Here is a 22,844-nt window from a genome sequence, read left to right as displayed (position 1 = left end):
TGCTCATACTATCCAAGGAATCATTTACTTGGCAATTTCTTGCACTACTGGCTTAGTATCTTGCCACACAAAATTAAAAGAATAGAAAGCAAATAGAGAGGAGGAGGAGGAGGAAGTAATCTTACAATTAATATGAGTCATGCCACTCAGCATATAGTTAATTCAGTGGAGATGGGAAGAAATGATGCGGCATCAATTGAAGCATACACTCCAAACTATGTATTGAAGCCTTCTAGATACAGTACATGGTTGTCAGTGGGTATTGATCTGACTCATTCGTGATGATATCCTATGAGGAAATTTAGTATTTTCACAGATTTGTGTTCTGTCATCCTCCCACCTAGATGTGTGAAGATGCAGATGGAGTCATTTTCCAGATAATAGGTAGTTAAAACCAAATCCTGTTTAATTCCAACACAATACTTAGTCTGTTTTTCCTTAGAACTGTTACATTTAAGTTCTATAATTATTCCTTTCTCATTATACACCAGAGTTAAATTGGCAATAGTATTTAGGCATCAAAAATCATTGGCTAAATTTAGAACACAACTATTAGATGATGCCTAATTCTGTAAACTCTATGAAAGCATAGGATGCTGCCTGGCAAAGTAAAAAAAAAAGAACATAAACAGCATGCCTTGAATGTCATTTATATGACAACCCTGCTTTTTGTAGGATTAAGTTGAGAATCAAAGCAGTTAAATGTAACAAGGGTCATTAATACCATAGAGAATGAACAGATACAAATCAAATACAAGAATAAGATATGTAGTTTTTCCATTCTAAAAAGTGATCATGGCAAAGGTTAATATATTGCTTTCTTGATATTAGCTGCAGATGATAGTCACCACCAGTCTTGTCCAGATGAACCATTCCCAATTAATTCATTTTTGACATAATTTGAAAAGATCACACAAATTTAAATGCAGTACCATTATTATTATTCAAGATAAACTTTAGTCTCCATTAGTTTCATTAGATGACACAGTTCTAGAGGATGCAGCAAGGAACTGAGAGGTCATTTTGCAATGTGGCAATGGAACAGATGAGAAGAGCTAAGGTGAAGATACTGTATCGTAATTCATAACTTATTCAAGGTACACTTTCAAGCAAGAATGAAAGGAAATGGAACAGAAAATAATACTGTATGAAGCAGCATACTGCAGAGCAAATTCAAAAGGCATCTAATGCTACCTCTGGAATCTTTTAAAATCCTTAAAATATAAACCCATTTTTAAAAACAATAATAAAATATTTGCAACTAAATAAGGGAGGCAATCAATACTACTCATCTACACAATATAAATGTATTGTTTTCGTTGGTCTTATTATGTTTGGTAAAGCTGTTAATAATGATTGGTTGAATTAATCTATACTCAAGGAAACTGAAAACGATTAGGTAGGTTTGTTTGAATGAGTGAGCAGAACAGAACAGCAAAGACTTTTGAAGATATCCAGGCCTAAGAAAGAAGAGGGCAATACTCTCATGTAAGCTGATTCAAGGAATATTTGTCCAGAGATATAGGAATCCCCCCACACCCCATGAAAGAATCAGAGGGAGAAAAACAATAACTAGACAAGCAAGTAGGCAGACTCAAAATTATAGTGCCATGCAAGAATGAAATTAATATATTGAAATAATCAACTAACTGATTGGGAAAGCAGTAGACATTGTGAGCAGACATGAACACTGTTTAAAACATTGCTTAACAATCCCAAAATTACCCCATACACCTTTGCTCTCCTTATTTGATAAAATGTTAGAGGGGATGTATTTAATGTACCAATATTAAAAACATTACTATTGACTAAAAGGTATTCTCCAAATAGCCAAGGATGATCTTTTCCACACAGGAATTAATTCCTTTCTCTGAGGTACTTTGCAGTGTCCTTAGATAAAAGTAGGAGTGAACCTAGTGTCTACTATATGAACTCTTTAATATCTGCTCCTGAAAATGTTACTAAACATTGAAATGTGTTACCTATCCAAACTTATTGCTGTAAGTTCACACTTGAAAAAGCCATGCACATTTTTAAAAAGAAAGGGAAACTTATGTCCCTTTATTTTACTATATCCATGTATTTACAACATAAATTACCAATAACTCATGTTTTTGCTCAAAGGTTCATAACTTAGATCAAGAGCAGGAAATTATTTTGAATAGGTAACACATACTATATTTGAAGGTCTTTGGATGATGTTTTTCATTATTAACATAAAAGAGCAAACTACCTTTCAACCTTTGCCACTGTCAAGAATGAATCATTTGTGACAATAGATTACTTCAGAAAACTACCCATAGAAAATTTACTATTAAAATGAATATAGTTTTGAAGTTGTGTGTTAATTCTGGGATAATTTCATAGATTTCCTGAAATATTTTTCAGAGAAGAGTTTTGGATTCATTGAAAAATAATACCTTGCCTATTCTTTTTTTTCTTCCCTGACAAAAAATTTGAAAGCAAATTAAAAGTAAGTAAAATATATGCATTTTTCAAGTTCTCTAACTATATCTAGGGAGGAGACAAAAAAGTAATTAGAAGATAAGATTTCTAAGAGGATATATTTTTTTTCTAAACATTGAATCACAGTTTAAAATTCCCTTACAGATTATACATATGCTTTCAAATGACTGGATTAGATCTATTACAATGCCAATATATAAAATAAGAAACAAGGTAAACCTGAGTAATATTCACTCAATTAACTTCCTTAGTATAATTAGTGGCTTTCTAGACAATTCCATGGGAGTTTAATCAAATGGATGCAGCAGGACAAAGTCCTGTTGAAAGAGCAAATAGGGTGTTCAACCAATGTATTCATCTGCCTCATTTAGTGGGAAAGTACCATAGCCCTTGGGGCATCTGTCATGATATCTTTATTGATTTACATAAATTGCAATGCAATCTACATGAGGCTACTCTTGAAAAGTATTCAAAAGCTTCAGCTGTTACAAAATGTAGCCACATAGGCAATTTTGAGCACCCGAAGAACAGAGTGTATAACGCTGCATGAGCTGCATTGGGTGATCAGTTTACTTCTGGATCCGATTCAAGGTATTGTTTATGATCTATAAAGCCCTACAAGACACAGTGTCAGGTTACCTATGGAACCATCTTCACTTGTTTTATATATTCTTCTCTGCTGCCTTTTCTACGATTTGATGTTGAGATCTAACAATGCCTATTTGAAAGCTCATACAAATATTAATATATCATCATTTGTGGATTTATATACAACATTTGAGTGTCCACTTACAAGCATAATAAGGCCAAGTGTTTACTAGAAATTAGATTTTATTAAGAAGTGTAGTGGCTGACTATGCTATCTGCCTAGCATTCAATATTCTCACCAGCAAGAAATGAAATCTCATACAGTGAAAGAAGGGTGAAAGCTGGGAGATCATAAATCTATTCTCATAGAAGATCTCTGAATCTATACTAGCTTTGCCTTGCTGTCTCAGTGTAGTTAATTAATGCTGCTATTCCCTATCTCTCAGGAAGCTGCTTTTATGTAGTATCCTCCCCTTATGAAATAAATAAGGCTGAGAACTTTATAGCCTGTTTTTTTTGGGGGGGGGTGAGTTGATAGAAATGAAATGAATGTTATAGTGCCATCTTCTGGTTCTATAGAATTAGATGTGATTAGGAAAATCCACACACACATGCACACATAGACACAAACCCCTTTGGGAATCAGGTTTTGTATATATAGTACCTATTGCCTACAACTTGTCATTGCAATAAAGATGTATTTCAGCTGGCCACCCCCTGAGATGAATGTATCCAGTGAAAACATTAATGGAACTACTTAGACTGATTCATTCAAAGAAGCTAAGTTTTTCATTTGAAGGAAACATTGTTTTAATGGACAGCATTCTCCCCCCCCACAAGAAATGTCGATAATTGGCATTATCTCATACTTTGCCAGGTAGGAAGATTTAGCAAGTTTGCTTGTTTCATAATTTATTTAACTGCTTCCAAAAGAAGAGAATATATGTCGCTCAGGATTGAATTGTGGAGTCTGTGGTACCTTTTGAACTTGGTTGATTATTTGCAGACATTTCATTACCCAACCAAGAAAAGTTAATGCTACGGAGGATGGGGTTTATATAAAGCATTTTGCTTTGCCAATATTGGTGGCTATGTGGTTTTCCTCATTGATTAGGGTGTTTTTGCTTGGTTGTTTGTCTGTTGTTAATCCCTGCTTATCCCTGTTTATCTAGGTGTTGCCTGCTAGAGAGGATGCCCTGGCCCAGGTCAAGCACAGGCATAAATATGCAAAGAGATTGGGTTTTTTTTTTTCTCCTTTTACTAAATGAGGCTTGCAAACACACACACACACACACTTCATAAGGGATCCATACTTTTCAATCTATGTGTGGGAATGCTAAAGTTTCTAGACACTGCATTATGGTCTGTGCTATGAGCCTGAAGAGTAATGACCCCATGGGTTTTCCTCTAATTTATTGGTATATTTGTCCATCAAACTGAATGTAGGTAGTGAGGAAGAGGATGATGAGTCCATGATTCTGGATATTGTGATCTTAGTGTTTCACTAGGTCAAGTGTGTTGTATAGTACTGCCATCTTGAACTCTTTTGTTAGTTCTAAATTTATAGACATGGAGAGTGCTATAACATTGAATGAAATCATAATTGCATCTTCTTCTAGTTTTAGGTCTCAGAATTTCTAGAGACATTTTTGTGGGGAGTTGATAGAATATTTGTTCTCCTTTATGAGCTGTCCAAGCTTTTTTGTAAATTCTTTGGCGCATTGGGTTCCTTAATTATGATACAATTGGATGAAGAGGTATGTTTAACTTGTGTATTTTTAAGCACTTATAGAAGTGGGGGACAATGAGTCCACTGCTTTTCATCTGTCACCGTTATTCTTTTTTGATTTGCCCTTTCTTGATTAGGTTATCAAGGGTTCTCTTGATGAGGTCTAGTTTCTGTATTGGGTTGGTGCTTACTGGACTTTATGTTTTTTTGTCCTCCAGTAATTATGACATAGGACTGAGAGGCAGGTGGGCAAAGAGAAAGCTGAAGTTGTCTGCTGGATACTTGATGTGAGGAAACAAAAACCCATGATGCTGAATGCTCTCCAATTACAACCATCCTCCCTGGAATCAAGGCTGGAATACTATAGCCAATCAGGTAGCATGTATAGGATATGGAAGCCATGGGGCATACCTGAAAAGTCAGTTTGGAAACTTCCCAATTGGTTCTAAAAGTTAAGCATGTATTGCAGTGGATTTACATTGAAATCCAAGAATTATAATTTAGAAATTAACATGTAGTATTAGCATTTGCCAGTTGCTATATTGTACATTATTTCCTTGTTTTTTTGTTTTTTGTTTTACTTATAAATTTTATTAAGTCTTCACTAAGAAAGTAAAATGATACTGGCTAATGAACTTCGTCTCATGACTTTTTTCCTATGTACAGGCATTGACTATCTATAATATAAATCTAGTGAAAATAGTCTATCCAATTCCACAGTAAGTTTCTACCCTAAAAGCCTGTGGCGTCATGACTCTGATCCTCAGAAATCATTTCATGTGGGGACTGAGATGTCTTGTTAGACTTAGTTTGACAGCTTAACCAGTCACAATACAGGTGTTTCTTTCATAATGCATTTTACTCAAGAATTTATCCATATTCCTTGTTTTATTAATCTTTATCACACAACACACAACTGGCCTTTTCAGCTGCCCAGTGAACTGGTACGAACAAAAGCATGAATAACAGCAGAAAAGCCATTGTTTGGTCATTCAATTGACCACACAGATCAACTGTTCTGTAAGAAAGAGGCTCTGGATTATTGGTAACGCAAACTCTAGACTAGTTTTTCTCCAGCTTTGCAAACAGTTAATTCTTTTAATCATTGGAAAGTAAGTTATCTGCAACCCTTTCCCTTCTTCCAATAGATACTTCCAAATGACATTTCCCAACTAAGGAAAGCTTGTCTTTTTTTTTTTTTTTTTTTTTTTGGCACATTAAAAGTTAAAAGTCCTCAAGCAATTTTGTTTAGAATTGCTGGGAATCAATTAAATAAAAATTCTTCTTGTAGTGATGCTGCTCTGTGATACTGCTCCTAGCAAGAAAAGAGAAGTTTTGTAACTCTCCTTTCACTTCTTAGCAACTATGCAGTAGATCTCTGGGTTCCTTTAGTTTCTTCTGCCAGAACTTATTTACTTTCTCTCTCTCTCTCATTCTTTCTCCCTCCCTCCCTCTTATTTGTACCCTATGACTATCATTAAGGGTTGTACCTTATTATTCTTGACAAATGTATCTTTTCTTTTTATGTACACTGAGAGCATATGCACCAAAGACAAATTCCTTGTGTGTCCAATCACACTTGGCCAATAAAGAATTCTATTTCTATTTCTATTAAGCTAATTCTTCTCCTTTCCCCAATAGCGATAGAAGCGATAGAAAGAAAATACTGTATGTAATAGTCAGTATCATGATTCTTGCTGGTTCTAGTAAAAAGACTATGCAGATTTTTTTAAAACAGTGATCCATCATTCATCAGACTCTATTCACTATGCTAAGAAATGCCATTTGTCAAAACCAAGGTGCAAATTAATCTCTTTAGTTAGGTATTAACACCAAAATCCATAGCTAGGGTTTTCTGAATCTCCCTGCTGCCATCTAGTAGTCGCCCCAACTCTTGCATTCCTCCCCCCTCCCCCTCTAAGAAGCTCCCCCCTCCCTCCTCTGCAGCCACTATCACCAACGCAGCTCCTAGCTACCACTAACAAGATTATTGTTTAATTGCTTCGCCGCTGCCCCCTGAATTAGCGGCGAAGCTATCATCTGCAAAGTGGCCATTTTGCCGCCAAAACTATTTGAATTGAACAGCTGGGAGGCGGCTTGAATTTTGCTGCCGATTTTGCTGCCTTTTTCCGGGTGCCCTGGTGTCTTGGAAGCCTTCTCCCTTATCTTTGTGTGGGGGTGGCCATTTTGGGCAGGCCACAAGGCTGAATCAGCTTTGACGGCCATTTTGGATTCTGGCAGCGGCCATCTTGGGAGGCTATTCTAGTCTATAGAAGTGCCTAGTCAGGGGGCGGCCATTGTAAAGCATTGCCAGTGGGTGTGTCCAAGGCTACGGTGGCCATTTTGTTTTCACAACAGCAACAGATCTTCCTCTGAACGTCTGCAGCTCCTGGTGGTACCAGTTTAAAGCCTGTTTTTTCCTTCTGCTGCAATTTGGCAAGTATTGCTACAAAAGGGGGCTGGCACATAGTTGGGGGGGGGGCTAGGTGCAGGCAGCACTCAGATTCGCCCTGAGTAAGCTGCCCTTTAGCAGACTCCCATTGTTGATCTGCTTAAATCTGCTGGTTAACAATTCTTACACCAGCTTGTTGATCTGCCTTATATTTCAACATGGCAGATAGGTCACAAGACAATGTTGGGATTACCACCCAGAAGAAGGCTACCTGCAAATCTAAACATGGTTGCAGGGCCTCTCAACAATCCAGTGCTGAATTAAAGGATATGGAGCGCAGGCAAAAAGCCTTGGAGAAACAGTTCTCTGTGGCAGAGAAGAAGCACTCCCAATTAGAGGCTATGTCCAGGTCTATTGAGCAGCTTGCTCAGACATTTCCCCAGATCTCTCAACAAACCTCCCCCAGCCTTCCCTTTAGGGTGAAGTTGGAAGACTTTCTCCAAGTCCCACTATTTCTGAAGCACAAGAGCTGCTTGTTGCCAGGGAGCAACCTAAACTGCCCAATCCATTTATCTGTGATTCTCACTCTAAGACCCCTAGGTCCAGCAAGGCTCCAGAGCCTGCTGAGTTTCAGCTGGACAATTTACCAGATACTGTTCAATTGTTAATATCTAGAGCCATTTCCTCGGACATTGCTGCAGGCATCCGCAGCCATAGGTCCTCATCTGTGGTTTCTGAATATCTCAGTAAGCAGGCTCATTCTTCTCCCCAAGCCAGTCTTACTGAATGTTCCCATCACTCATTCCCATTCTCCTTCAGAAGGCAGTGGGGAACTAGTTTTTGGAGATGAGATTACCAGAGATCCTGACTTGTCTGAGGATGAGGATTCAGCCTTACCAGATTCATCAGCCTTCATTGGGCTTTTTCTAGCTAGCCTTTTTAAGTCCTATAGTCACAGTGGGACTTCAAGAAGAAGTTCCTACTGAGCAAGTTCCTGCTTTTGGAAAAGGCCATGGCATTTTTTCAGAACCTGTTTTAAAACAGATGTTCATATCAGCCCCCAAGCTTTTTGGGGATGTGGTACAAAATCAGTGGAATAGCCCTTCCATTCTCCCCACTCCCAGTACTTTAGATAGAAAATTTTATAACATGGCCTCTTCCTTCAGTCAACTACTACAGGTTCCTACAGTAGATGCTCCAGTGGCGGCCCTGCTATCTCCAGCGCCTTATGCAACCAGAGATCCATCTGAGGCTCTCAAGCCAGAGGATAAAAAATTTGAAGCTTCATTCAAAAAGACCCATCAATGTGCCATCAATGTGGCTACTCCACTTTTTTAATCGTTCAACCATCCTCTGGATACAGCAGTTGCAGGCCAAATTACCTCCTTCGGAGGTCCGGGTCCATTAGGACCTTAATAAAATCCTAGCCACCACTCAATTCTCGGCTGATGCCACTCTTAATGCAGCAAAATACTGCTCTAGGGCCCTAGCTTCCTCCATCACCTCCAGAAGGTTTCTGTGACTTAAATCTTGGTCAGCTGACTTAGGGCAAAGTGGCGCTTGGCCTCAGCCCCGTACAAGGGAACCAACTTATTTGGGTCAGCCCTAGACCCTCTCCTCATAGAGGACAAGGATAGGCGCAAGATTTTGCCTTCCATCACTAAAAGGGCAGATAGGAGGGCCACTCCTTATTTGCACAGGCAATGTTCGTTTTAACTATCAAGAGAACCAATTGCCACAACGTTCATACCAACAAGGTCAGTTTATTTATTTATTTATTTATTTATTTATTTATTTATTTATTTATTTATTTATTTATTGGTTCGATTTATATGCCGCCCTTTTCCGGAGACTCAGGGTGGCTTACAATGCGTTAAGCAATAGCCTTCATACTTTTGTATATACCTGCTTAGTAGGGCTTTGCCCCCCCCCAAAGCGGTATTCTTTTTTTATACAAAGTCAGCTTATTGCCCCCACAAACCGGGTCCTCATTTTACCTACCTCGAAAGGATGGAAGGCTGAGTCAACCTTGAGTCTGGTGAGATTTGAACTTGCAGTAATTCAGGCAGATGGTGTTACTTAACAGTGCTTTAGTCTGCTGGGCCACCAAGGCTCTTTAGTTTAGACAACAGGACAGGCAGTCCTTTCGTTACAGGGGCAGACGGGGAATATCAGAGATGCCCCCCCCACCCCCGTGAAAGTGGCGGACGCCAATTCCGTAAACAAAAGTGACTCGTTGCCTCCCCCCATAGGAGGTCGCTTGAGCCTCTTCGTAAACCAGTGGGCTCAGACAACAACAGACCCTTGGGTCCTCCAGTCCATCAGATTCGGTCTTCATCTGGACTTCGTCACCAGCCCGCCAAACCACTTCGTGCCATGCCATGTCTCCAGAGACCTGGCCAAGCAAGCTCGCATGGAGGAGGCCATTCAGCACCTCCTGCATATCAGAGCCATAGAACCTGTTCCTCCAACTCAAAGGAAACAGGGTTATTATTCCATCCTCTTCGTGGTACCGAAGCGTTCGGGGGGCTGGAGGGCGATCCTTGATCTAAAAAACCTAAACTCCCACTTGGTTTACAAAAGGTTCAAGATGTGTTCCCTCAAATCCATCCTGGAGGGGATTCGCATGGGGGATTATCTGGCCTCGATTGACCTCTCCGAGGCCTATCTTCACATTCTGATTGCCCAGGCACATCGGAAATACCTAAGATTCAGTTATGCGGGAAAACATCTGCAGTACCAACTGCGGGCTGGCATCAGCCCCCCGCTGTTTCACAAAGATCCTAGCTGCCTTAATTGCCCATTTAAGGTCAAAACCAGTAAGGCTTCAGGTGTATCTAAACGACATCCTAGTCTAGGCCCCCTCCCTTCAGAGGGCCCGAGAGGACATCCAGTTGACACTTCACACCTTGAAAAGCCAACTTGGTTTTCTGACCAACTTTCCAAAAAGCCAACTAGAACCAGTCACGAGCCTGGTTCACCTAGGCGGTCTCATAAACACCACCACGGGGGAAGCCTCCTTGTCTCATGACAGGAAGATAGCCATTAGGGAGCAGGTAGCTCAGGTTCTACGAGATCCCTCGGTCCCTCTGGCGACATTGTCGTCGTTGCTAAGAATGATGGTTTCGTGCATCCAAATAGTGCCCTGGGCCCGTCTACATCTTCGCAAGCTCCAGTGGTTCCTCCTTCCCTTCCAACGAGCCAAGGTTTCCAACTCCCGGACTCTGGTGCGGGTTCCTCTTGCAGTTCGGCGCTCACTTCACTGGTGGGCATCCCCCAACCTGGACAAGGGGACAATTTTTCGAGAGCCCCAAAGACTCACCATCACTTCAGACACCAGCCTCTACGGATGGGGAGCTCACCTCAACCACCAGGTGGCTCAAGGTCGCTGGTCTCCACAGGACCTTCGACACAACATCAACTGGTTGGAGCTGCGGGCAATTCACCTTGCCCTGCGCCACTTCCATCGCCTGGTACAGAATCAGCACATCCTCGTGCTGACAGACAACACCACTGCGAAAGCTCACGTCAACCGCCAAGGGGGCACTCAGTCAAAGCAGCTGATGCAGGAAGCACTCCGCCTCGGCAGATGGGCGGAGGCTCATCTCCTATCGCTGAATGCAGACCACATCGCTGGCAAATCCAACACGCAGGTGGATTTCCTCAGCAGGACCACAATTGACAGCTCTGAATGGCGTCTCCATCCAGACCTCTTCCGGGACATCTGCAGTTGCTTCGGTCAACCGCAAGTAGATCTCTTTGTATCTCATCTCAACACCCACCCACCTCGCTTCTTCATGAGGTTTCCAACTCAGGGGGCGGAAGGAACCAGTGCGCTTCGCTGCGAATGGCCTCCAGGTCTCCTGTATGCCTTTCCGCCCCTGCCTCTGATACCAGCAGTCATAGGCAAGATCATCGAGGAGGCAGAGGTGATCCTGGTGGCACCACATTGGCCTCGAAGACCGTGGTTCGCAGACCTCGTCGTTCTCTCCATTTCCCAACCATGGAGGATTCCCCCTTGGAGGATGTCCCTCAGCCAGGGGGCTCTTCTGCATCTGGAGCCGCAATGGTTCCATCTGACCGCCTGGCACTTGAGGGGGTCATCTTGAGGCGACGTGATTACTCCGACAGGGTCATCCGGACCATGAAGACAGACCGCAAGAAGTCCATGATCCGGATTTACAATCACACCTGGCAGGTATTTTCTCGCTGGTGCTCTGCGCGCGGGACTAATCCTGTTTCAGCTTCTGTTCCACAGGTGATGGAGTTCCTGCAAGATGGTCTGGATAAAGGGCTGGCCCACAGCACCATCAGGCATCACGTAGCTGCCCTTGCTACAGTCCTGATGGGCAGGGAAGGGGAATCCGTGGCCTTACATCCCGATATCCACAGGTTTCTCCGGGGAGCCAGTAACCTTCGCCCCGTCATTCATCATTACCCCACGTGGGACTTACCTAAGGTCCTGAGGGCGCTCACGGGACCTCCCTTCGAGCCGCTGAGAACGGCTAGCCTTCGCTATCTCTCCCTTAAGGACGTCTTCCTGGTAGCTATCACTTTGACAAGGCGTATCTCAGAATTCGCTCTCAGTATTTCGTTATCGAAGAGGGGTGCTGCCTCTTTTCTCCTTCCGCTCGCGGCTGACCGATGATGACACAGCCGCACAGACAGAAGGGGCCGTTTCCCTATCGTTTCTTTTTAATTGAACTAAAAGATGTTCCAATAATAAATTTTTTTTAGCTTCCCAAAAGCTTCGTGTCTGAAGCCCAAATCATCATCATCTCCTTATGAATACACCAACGCACCTTAATTTTGAATAATAATATGTATAGGTTCTTCACCACAGGTGAAACTAATTGCTCAGATAGTCCTTGACTTAGTTCATTTAGTGACCATTCCAAGTTACAACAGCAATGAAAAAAATGGGACTCGTGAGCATTTTTCACACTTAATGTGATCATTGCACCATCCCTCATGGCCACGTGATTTTACATGCAGGTACTCTGCTTGACAACTGGTTCATATTTATGACAGTTGCAGTGTCCCCGGGGTCATGTGATCATATTTTGGGATCTTCTGACGAGCAAAGTCAATGGGGAAGCCAGATTCACTTAACAACCATGTGACTAACAATTGTCGTGATTCGCTTAACAAATGTGGCGAGAAAAGCCGTAAAACGGGACAAAACTCACTTAACAAGCTTCTCACTTAGCAACATAAATTCTGGGTTCAATTGTCATAATAAATTGAGGATTATCTATACATCTATTTTATATTAAATGCTCTGTAGTTTTATGTATGCTGATGTATTTTGCTAGTAATTTTCACAATTTATTGAAACCTACTTCCATCTAAGGAAAAAACAGGTCTTTTGTGCATTTTTCAATAGATTCCTGTGTGTGCATTATGAAATGACAAATTATTTTATGGTGCGATGAGGTTTGTAGTGGTGTATATAAAAATCAAGAGGACCTATGTAGAGTATACCATACATGATTTTAATCCAAGCTTTTTATATGGAAAGTTAACAAGTTTCTGACATGTACCCTCTTTCTTTTTTTTCCTCTGTTAAAATGCTTCAAATACACTCTTTCAAGATGTTCCTTATCTTGATTATTTCTAAATCCTTTACAGCTTTATATTATCTTTTTTAAAATGACCATGATGTTAACTGTACCCTATAGTCTTAAGTATGGTCATAATACCAAATGAAAAGATAATAAAATAGTGGAAGCTTTATTTTTAACTTTTCTAATTATTTTCTTCAATTTTTTTTTCACAACTAAACATTGAATAGTTAATCCGAGCAGAGTTGTGAAAACTATATAGATATTTTTTTATGCAACCAATTATGAAATTAAAAGAGGACCATTCCTTAATTATAACTATGTGACATTAGTTCAGGAGACTGTGGAAAGAAACTATGTGAAAGTTTTCTAAGAATCCACTGTTACAGAATTTTGAAAGGAAGATAGGACGTAACCTATACAAAAGCCAAGATATTCTTTTTAACGGGACGTAAAAAGTTATTCAAAATCCTTTCCCAATTTGCCCAGAACAGTCTTTAAATTGTTCTATAATTTTATAGCCCCATTTCCCCAAACCTTTTTTTAAAAATATGCTACACTAGTCACTTTTCTGTCCTCTAAAATAGAGAATGGTTTTAGGGTAGTATTGCAATGTTTTGTTAAAAGATTAGATGAACAGGGCTTGGATGTAGCAACAAGATTGTTTTGGTCAAGGCACATCTTCTCTGGTCATGCTATTTGCCTCAAACTCATAATATACTCTTAACCCCAGTACCTATCATATGTTTTCTGCAGTAAGCACAATCATTTTGCAATTTCTTTTCCCCATAAAGTCCATCAAGTTCTCTAGAGATCATCCCTGTGTTGCATGTATTTAAAGATATTTGTAATGTGGGTAAGATGCTTCTTGAAATCTATTTTCCCATGTTTTAACTATAATTTCCTTCCTACAAGTTTCAGTTCTTTTGTATTGCCTGTGTTGGGGCAATATCTTTGTTTTCTGGGGTAAATTTTGAGTCTAGCTTGACTCTTGTTAACTTCACGGACACAGCCATATAGCTTTCTTGGCATTATTCAGAGATAGCTCACCATTGTGTTTGTCTGTATTTTTATCTTTTACTTTCTATTCTAATTTACAACCCTTGAATTTCTTGGAAGTCTCCCATTGAACCAGGCTCAACCCTGCTTAGCTCGTGAGTCAAGACCTCTGACTTGAATCCTCACATATATAATGGGCTCAAACCTAAACACTTTTGTTTTGTAGTTAAAAGCATGTAGCAGAAACGTAACTGCAAATTAATTTTGCAGAAGAATAGGTGTAAGCTTAAAACATGTAAATAGTAGGAATAGGAAAAACTCTAAATAGTTCTTCCTCTATTTTACATTCAGACTATGAAATTATAATTGCAAAAAAGCCCTTGAATTGTATTATGGATTTATATGTAGTGTGTACCAGTTTTACTACTTTTATTCTTGCAGTTAGTCAACAGCTTGCAGCCACTTCCATAATAAATATACACAATTAGATTTTTTATATCTTGTTTGTCCCAATCTTTCTGCATACTCATTTGAAGAACTGAGGTTCCTTTGGAATACATATACTTCAAGAAATATCTTCGAATTACTTGTTGAATAATCTATATTTTACTTCATATTTATTTCCACATTACCTTTGTATTAATATTGTTGGTATTTCTCACTTCAAGCTATATTTTGTTGATTGAAAGAGTAGTTTATTCATTTAATTTACCACAACTTGAATATTATTAAAATGAAAAAAATGATATTCTACTGTTTTAACAGTTGTAACTTTGAGAAAGCCATACAGATAGTCCTCATCTTGCAACCATTGATTTAATGTGTATTCAAAGTTACAGTGACTAATGGCCATTTTTCACGTTTTACGACCATTGCAGCATCCCCATAATCATGTGATCAAAATTCAGACGCTTGTAACTGGCATGTATTTATGACAGTTGCAGTGTCCCAGGGTCACCATTTGTAACTTTCTGATGAGCAAGGTCCAAATCCATGTTACTAATTTAACAACTGCAGTGATTCCCTTAACAGCTGTGGCAGGAAAGGTCATAAAATGGGGGGCAAAATTCACTGAACTGTCTCGCTTAGCAACAGAAACTTTGGGCTCAATTGTGGTCATAAATTGAGGACTACTTGTATTTCAAATGTAATCTTTCCTCAAGGAACTTTTCTTTATAGTGGTATCTCACTGTACCACTGTTATGGACTATGTATGCTGGGGAAGTCCCCCAGGATTTTTCTACATTATCAAGCTCTGGATACCAAATAAAATGCTTCTACACACAGACTATTAGGGTATAAAAACTTGCCAATGGTTTTTTATCACGTGCTTAGGATTTTCAGTTTAATTTTTTTTTTCAAGAAGAGAAGCAATGTGCAATTAATGAAACAATAATAATGTATTATTTTAATCATACACCACATTGCTTTGGCACCTGCAAGAATAATGAGTAATTTCAAACTACTGTATAACTAAATAATGGTTCACATATGGGGAAAAAAACCTTAGTATTTGGAGATTTCTAAGAAAAAACTTCTGAAACCTTGGAAAATAGCACCTTGTTGGTTTTGAAAATTATGAACTAGTTATATCAACAATCTGACAGTAGGGCATCTTCCTATATATCTATATTCAGAATCAAGTGCTATTGTCTACAGAAGTCCTTGACATACAAATGGCCACTTAACAACATTCAAAGTACTTACAACCTATATTCAAAGTTCTGACAACTGTTTCCTCCCTCGCAACCACATGACTGCATTTTAGGCAGTCTGAAACAAGCCCACTTTTACAATCATTTGCAGCATCCCATAGTCATGTGATTGATTTACGATGTTTTTTGCTGGAAATTGGCATTTCTGGTTTCTGGCAAAAACTGCCCATTTTGGACAGCTATGTAATTGGCTAATAACCATGGTGATTTGCTTAACAATTTCTGCAAAAATATCATAAAATTAGGTCGGTCACGTGATGACCCATTTAATGACCAGCATAATTTTTGACTTTAATTCAGCCTCTATTTTGGTTGTAAGTCAAAGACTACCTGTACAGGGAGTCTGTGTCTTTGAAAAGTATTGTTAAAACTCCAGCCTACGTGGAATAATTTGACCCAATGTACATTTTATTTGGAAATAAATCTCATGAATCTTCCTTTTAAACTGAAGGGAAACAATAATAAGGATAGAATATAAAATACTGATATACTAGATTTAGTAAAAACTTGTATACTAAATCTAGTATATACTGATATACTAGATTTAGTAAAAACTTGTTATTATGTAACCATTAGGTTCCTTTAACATATATTGTGCCTTTGTAGTTGTATCACATATATTATTCCTTTATATTTTGTTACAAACATATTGTTATTATCTGGTATTTGTCAAACGTATGTCCCTGCCATTTGATCTAAACCCATATCAGTCTTCTTCCTGTTTTTCTTGTGCCATCTAAGAGCATGGTATGTATCTCAGTTGGAACTGCAGACATCAACCAAGAGATAATTTACACCTCAGCCCTAATTTATGCCTTTGATCTGTATAAACTCGTTCCTTGCAGAACCAGGGGGCCAAATGGCGAATTGAGAAAACAAAGGAATGCTCAAGGATGAGATAAGACTAATTGGGAAGTTTCTATTCTCTTGCAGGGCAACAAGGAATACACAAACCTAAATTAGGAGGCCAGAATTGGGTACTAAGATGATGTCTCTGAGGGTATAAAAGGACGCCATACCTTCCCCAAGGTGTGGCTATCTCCTCACATGCATTGTATCTGTATGTTCTGGATATAGTCCCACCCAGTATTTTGTTTTTGGCCTTAAATAAAATCTGGTTTTTTTTGCAAGCCTCGTCTTGAGTCTCTCTCTTTGGCATTCTGGTGACTCAAGTATATTTTGGGACCTTACAAAACAACCTGAGTAGGATCCAACTGCTTGGTTTTAATTTTTCACACTGATTATAGAAGTTTGTTATACCATGATATTAGATTTTGTTTCATGTGTGTCTTATACCATAAATTAAGTTTGGGGGAATATATACATTAAAATAATGGTTTAAAACATGTCAGATTTTAATTGCTATACATTTCACCCCCACAGATTACCATGGGTGATTTTGAAAAGGGTAAAAAGACCTTTGTTCAGAAATGTTCACAATGCCACACGGTTGAAAAAGGTGGAAAGCACAAGGTAGGCCCTAATCTCTGGGGACTCTTTGGACGGAAAACAGGGCAATCTGCAGGATTTTCTTATACAGATGCAAACAAGAATAAAGGTAAATTATATAGGTAAAAAGACATAACAGTGGGAACAATTTGATGAAAATTGCTTTATAAAAAAGTTGGGTCAATATTAAATTATTTTAAAATAGTACCCCTAAATTAATTGGCTCCAGGGTCAGGAAAATAAAAATGTCAATTATTGATTACTTCCCATTTTAAATAGAGTTGTTGGATATCTTCCGAAAAAACTTTCTAATACACTGTAATTAATGCTAGAGTAAGATTTCGCTGCACTCTTAATTTTGGCAAACTATATTCCAAACATCCTTGGTTAGTGTGCCAGTAGTAAGAGATGCTGGAGTTGTTAGTCACCAGTATCTGAGAGTTATAGGTTCTTCATTTCTGTGGAGGTGCATACTCTGTTTCTTTAGGGAGTATCTATGATTTATGTTTGATGTTGAGATATTATTAGATTAATAATTCATTCTATTTTGGGTGTGCTATGCATCTACTTAGGCCAATACTACAAGAATTTGTGTCAGAACTCTGCCTTGCTTTCAGACCTATGTAGCAAAGATCCAACGATGGAGCTTGACAGTTTGTAGTATACTAGGGGTAGTTTTAGCTGGTGAGGAGCCTTTGTTAGTGCAGATTTTTATTTATTGCAAATGTCACTTAACAGGAGAATATTAGTCATATTAAACTGCAATTCTAGAGCCATCGTGGAGGAAATCTTCACTAAACGTAAAGGGGCCTGCTATGTTTCAATCGTGGTGCTTGACTTTCAAGCTTTCTATATTCAGAGACTAGATACTGTGTCCTGTTTATATGGAGCTGCCTTTGAGGACTATTCAGAGTGGTGCAAAATGTAGCTGATTATTATCTATAAAGCTCTTTATAACTTTAGGGACCACCTTACATTTGGGGCCCTTTGCAGAATCCTCATTTAATATGGGGTGGTCAAGAAAGCAAGTGGTAGGTACCTACTCCTCAATATTACACACACACACACACACACCCCAGGACATGATCCCTTGGAACAACTTACTCCCTACCTGAAGTTAGAATTGTTAGTTCCCTTTTAATATTTAGGCAGACTGTTTTTCCTTATCCTGGAGCTTTGGGTACAGAGTCTACCAAGACTTGGCTCTTCCTTCAAGCATTAGGCAAGGATGAGGTTGAGCAGAGAGACTGTCTGGTGCCTGGGGTCTGTTTTTGGTTTCATGGATTTTTGTGAGCCTCTTAGAATTATTAAATGAGATAAGTGGCCATAACAGTCTTTTAAAGGAATGAAAAGTCTGCAATTTAAGAATAGCAATTCATTGGTTGTCTGATCGTTAATGTTGATGTTATTGTTGGTATGTTTCATCATGTTACTAAGATATGACATTATACATACTGAATATTTTTGGACTATTATTATTTTTATTATGCTGTGAACTGCCTTGAGTCTTGGATGGAGGCAGTATATATAGATTATATAAATAAAATAAAAACGTTGGATTGTAATGAAAATAAAACCTATTACAATTGTTTTACAGTGCAGTGTCTTGTTATTCTTCCACTATTGTACAGCAATATAGAACTATATCATTATTCACAATATATACACTATATGTTAATACACACACCATTATCTTGAGCATTTTCATGGAGTGTGTGTATCCCATGAAATTGCTCAGGGTAATGGTTTATTTTCCTATACCATATCCCTATAGGAAACCCAGCTAAGTACTTTAATGGCAGGAATTTGAACTGGGTTTCTGATCTCTCCTAACTACAACACTTTTTTCTTTTTGTGCTGTAATGGCTTGCATTGTGACAGCTAAATCAGATTACTGAAATTCCACTGCTGTCATTTCTGGTTATTTAGTTTATTCTGACAAGTTATACAGAGGGTGGCTAGATTCTTTATACATCAGTATCTATCTATTTCAGTTTTGTACTGACACATCTTTACATTGGGCACAGCCCATGGCAGTTGGCTTTTCTTTTTCTTTTTTCATCTACCTACTTTCAGCTGTTGAAGAAGGCAGATATTGTTAATTGCTCCCACTTAAGTTTGCTCCTCCAGAGAAACTTACTTGAATTGCACAAGATTATTCACATGTTTTGCTGAGCAGGAAGCACTCCTTTCATGTTTTTTATGTTTAAGTTCTAATTCCAAGGGCATACTTACTTGAAACATTTACTTGAACATAAATTCAAATTAAATAAGCCTAAATATGGATAAGAGGGGAAGTTAATATAGATTTGATTTAGAAAGGGTTGGATTGTATCCAGCTTTATCTGCTTCTGACAGCGCAATTGACTAGCGCAAGATATGCTTTTCCTTCATTTTATATCATATTATAGACTCATACTTAATTCTCAATTTATTCTATGTATGTCTCTACTATACTTATTTATGAGCACATTATAAATACATCTAATATTTAGGGGCATATACAGGATTGCAATGAAGTGGCATCTAAGGGAAACTCCGTTGCAAGGCGGAGTTCTAGTTGTATAATATTGAATACAGCATTAAATATATATCCCATATATTCAGGATAGGAAGTAATAATGGTGAAAAAGCTATGTCTTTCCAGATATTGCAAACAACAGATTCCAACATTTCTTACGATTGACCCTTCTTGCTCAGGCTATTGGATATTTGTAATTTAGCCTTATAAAAATAAATAATATCTTTTAGGTCAAACAACAATGCTTTTAAGAATCACTTGAATATTAGAAAAAATGGTGCTACTAGATGACTGAGGAGACATTTCCTCTGGCAATAGCTTTCTATTCCCTGTTATTAAAAAGAATCTACATGTTCCTTCAGTAGCTGAAACAGTTAGTCGGAGGGAGGAGGGAAGGAAAGGGAAGGAAGGAAGGAAAAGGTGGCTGCAGCTAGACTGCAGAATACTTTACTCCTTAGGATTTATCTAGCTGCCCATCTTTTAGTATTTATTCATTAGTAAAACATTACTGATTTTTTGAACCCTTTGTTCAATTAGAAACATTATTTTTGTACACTTTAACATGATCTTATCTCTTTTTTTCAATTTAAACAATTTTATTAGTTTATAACTGTAGGAAGCTAGCATCTACCCCTCTCCTAGAAGAATGAGATATTATAGGAAATATTAAAAAGGCAGAATATTATATTTCCCTGGATGAGAAAAGAAGAAACATGTTTTTAAAGACAAAGCAGCTCCCTGCAGCTCCTTGCTCCCGTCCCCCACTTCAGCTCCAGGGTGATGGAATTAAGACCTTCACCCTCATGACATGATAGGATTAGCTTCATTACCTCATCACTCAGCAAGATTCAACCAAGCCTTGGACTCAAAGCAAAGTTACCCCTGCATGGCCTCATGGGAGTCTGACAACCTATCAGGATACCTGCCCTTACACGGAAACAGAAAGCTCCAAGGCGAGGCCCAAGAGAAGTTATAAATCTCTCTCTCTCTCACCCATGTGCTCGATTGCCCAGGACCTCAAACCATGTGGTCTTGTCCACCATTAAACCATCTTTCCAAATAGCCTCCATGTTTCCAGTGTCTTTCTCCCCACTTGGAACTGAACCCAGATGGACATTTCTTCCAACATAACATAGCACACAAAGAAAATACAAAAGTAAATAGTGGGGAAATGAGGAAGAGAAAAGGGAAGAAAAGAGTGGGGGAAAGCAAAGGGGAAAAAGAAAAATTGACTTCCAACTCCCTTTGGTGCAGTAGAATAAGGCATTAAACATCAACCCTCAAATTTTTACTTTTGCATAATAGTATAAACTAGCCATTTCTATAACAACAAACCTATCTAATCAGTAAAACCTAAAATCAAATTTCATTTTTTTTTCCACCTCAAGCACAGAGTCCAGAAGCAGTTTCCAAGTAGAAATAAAAGTATTTGTATTTTTTCTTTAGCCATCTCTGCTAAGTCCATCAGTTTTTGCAGCCATTCATCCATAGTGGGGATTGAGGTGACTTTCCATTTCTGTGCATAAAGTAGTTTTGTTGCTGTCAACATATATAACATCAAAGTTCTGAAATTTTTTCCAGGTCTTTTTCCTTAAACCCAGAAGAAAGGTCTTTGGTTTTCTTTTTATATTCACTTTAAGAATTTTCTGTATTAAGATATGAAATATTTCTTTGCTTTATCATACATCCACCCTTACATTTCTAACATTCATTTGAAATACCTTTATACATTCTTGACAACTTAAATACCAATGATACATCATCTTATAGAATTTTTCTTTTAAGTTTAATGTAAATTTTAAACCTTTATTCCACATATTCTTCCATTGTTCACGCTTTACCTTATATCCAACGTTTCTTGCCCACTGAAACACACAATGCTTTTACTTGTTCATTTTCCAGATTTAAATTCAATAACATTTTATAGACTTTAGCAATATGTTCATCACTATCACACAATAGGATTTCCAATTCATTTTTAACAAACCAATAATTCTTTTTGTCTAATTTAAATCTTTCTTTCAATTGTAAATATAAATCAATGGCAGATATGACCTTCTGCTTCTAGCTCCTCCTTAGATTTGAGGGTAGGGTCACCCAAGTTAAAAGATATTATTTTACCATAAGTCCACCCATTCGGCCTCATCACCATTTCTTTTCTTTAAAAAAAGTTTACTGTGAGGAAACCCAAAGAGGCACCTTTGTGGAAAACCTTGTTTTATATTTATTCCAAACTCTCAAAATAGCACATCTGACAAAATATATCAATTTCACAATGACACCAATTTTGTAAGAATAAATTACAAAAATAATTAATAAATCTATTACAATCAAAGTCTGGTTATAGAAAAAAAAGTCCCAATATAATTGAAGGGTGACAAGTAGGAAAAAACTATATGTTGTGTGTTGTATTTTAAAACAAATATGATCCTACTTAACGAGAAAAGTGAAAAGTTTGACACAAAACAAATAAAATTTGTTTGGTTGCAAGTCTTGACAATTTACTCTAGTTATGTTTTGTTAACTATTACTATTTAATCCTGATTATTTTATTGTGTAATATTGTGTAATAATATATATAATCATTTGATTATATTAGAAAGATAATGCCATGTGGTTTTGATATCAAAGTCAGAAACCTAGTTCTAGATACTGAAGTGTTTACTTAAATAATACCACTAAAATATTGACCAGTTCAGGAATCAACATTAACCAGTTGATAATTAAAATGTGCTTCAAAAGCTAGAGTATCAGATACGTACTGAATGTTAAATGAGATCTTACAATAATCAGAACTGGAATTTGCTTAACAATCTTTTTTTAGCTTTGGAAATTAAATTTTTTGGCGATACTTTGACTTAAAACCTTAACTGCTGGTTGGTTAGTATTATATTAATAGAATATGAAATAGATATTGCATAATTATTTATATTTTTCAGGTATTGTCTGGAATGAAAATACACTGATGGAATATTTAGAGGATCCAAAGAAATATATTCCTGGAACAAAAATGGTCTTTGCTGGCATTAAAAATAAAAACGAAAGAGCAGATCTCATTGCATATTTGAAAAAGGCAACTTCATCATGAAACATTGTAGTTTCTGACTATCAAAATATTCCGTCTGGTGTTTTATTATTGTTCTGGCAGGGGTTTATTAGTTATTGTATTAAAATAAATATATTTCTTTAAAAATTAAAGGAAAATAGTGTCTTTTCTTTTTACACACCCATATCCCAATAAGTCAGTTGTTCTTTTTATTTATTTATAGTATGCATAGTTATTCCTGTTACAAATTTCTCAGTTTGAGACAAAAAATAAAGGAATTGGAAGTTTAGTAATGATACCTAGACAACTTGGCTTAGATAAATATCTATGGAAGTTGATTTTTTGGAGTGATTATGTGTTATTTAATTAATAGAA

General features: G+C 37.8%; 1 protein-coding gene across 1 annotated transcript; it reads left to right on the top strand.

Annotated features, from left to right (window-relative positions):
- The first annotated feature begins 7,138 nt into the window (after positions 1-7,138).
- On the top strand, positions 7,139-22,621 carry LOC117672010 (cytochrome c iso-1/iso-2). The gene is made up of 3 exons (XM_034428368.2): positions 7,139-7,219; positions 16,837-17,011; positions 22,363-22,621. Exons 2-3 carry the CDS (start codon positions 16,843-16,845, stop codon positions 22,509-22,511), a joined length of 318 nt encoding a protein of 105 aa, XP_034284259.1. The 5' UTR covers positions 7,139-7,219; positions 16,837-16,842; the 3' UTR covers positions 22,512-22,621.
- Positions 22,622-22,844: the final 223 nt, after the last annotated feature.

The sequence above is a fragment of the Pantherophis guttatus genome, chromosome 1, assembly GCF_059756535.1.
Source record: "Pantherophis guttatus breed Tessera chromosome 1, ASM5975653v1, whole genome shotgun sequence".
Taxonomy (NCBI): domain Eukaryota; kingdom Metazoa; phylum Chordata; class Lepidosauria; order Squamata; family Colubridae; genus Pantherophis; species Pantherophis guttatus.
The sequence above is the reverse complement of the archived record's forward strand: the minus strand, read 5'-3'. Positions and strand labels throughout refer to the sequence as shown.

Excerpts from the sequence above, each read along its gene's own strand:
- LOC117672010 (XM_034428368.2), top strand. The coding sequence starts at position 16,843 with ATGGGTGATTTTGAAAAGGGTAAAAAGACCTTTGTTCAGAAATGTTCA. Across the intron at positions 17,012-22,362 it reads AGATGCAAACAAGAATAAAG|GTATTGTCTGGAATGAAAAT; the intron begins GTAAATTATATA and ends TATATTTTTCAG.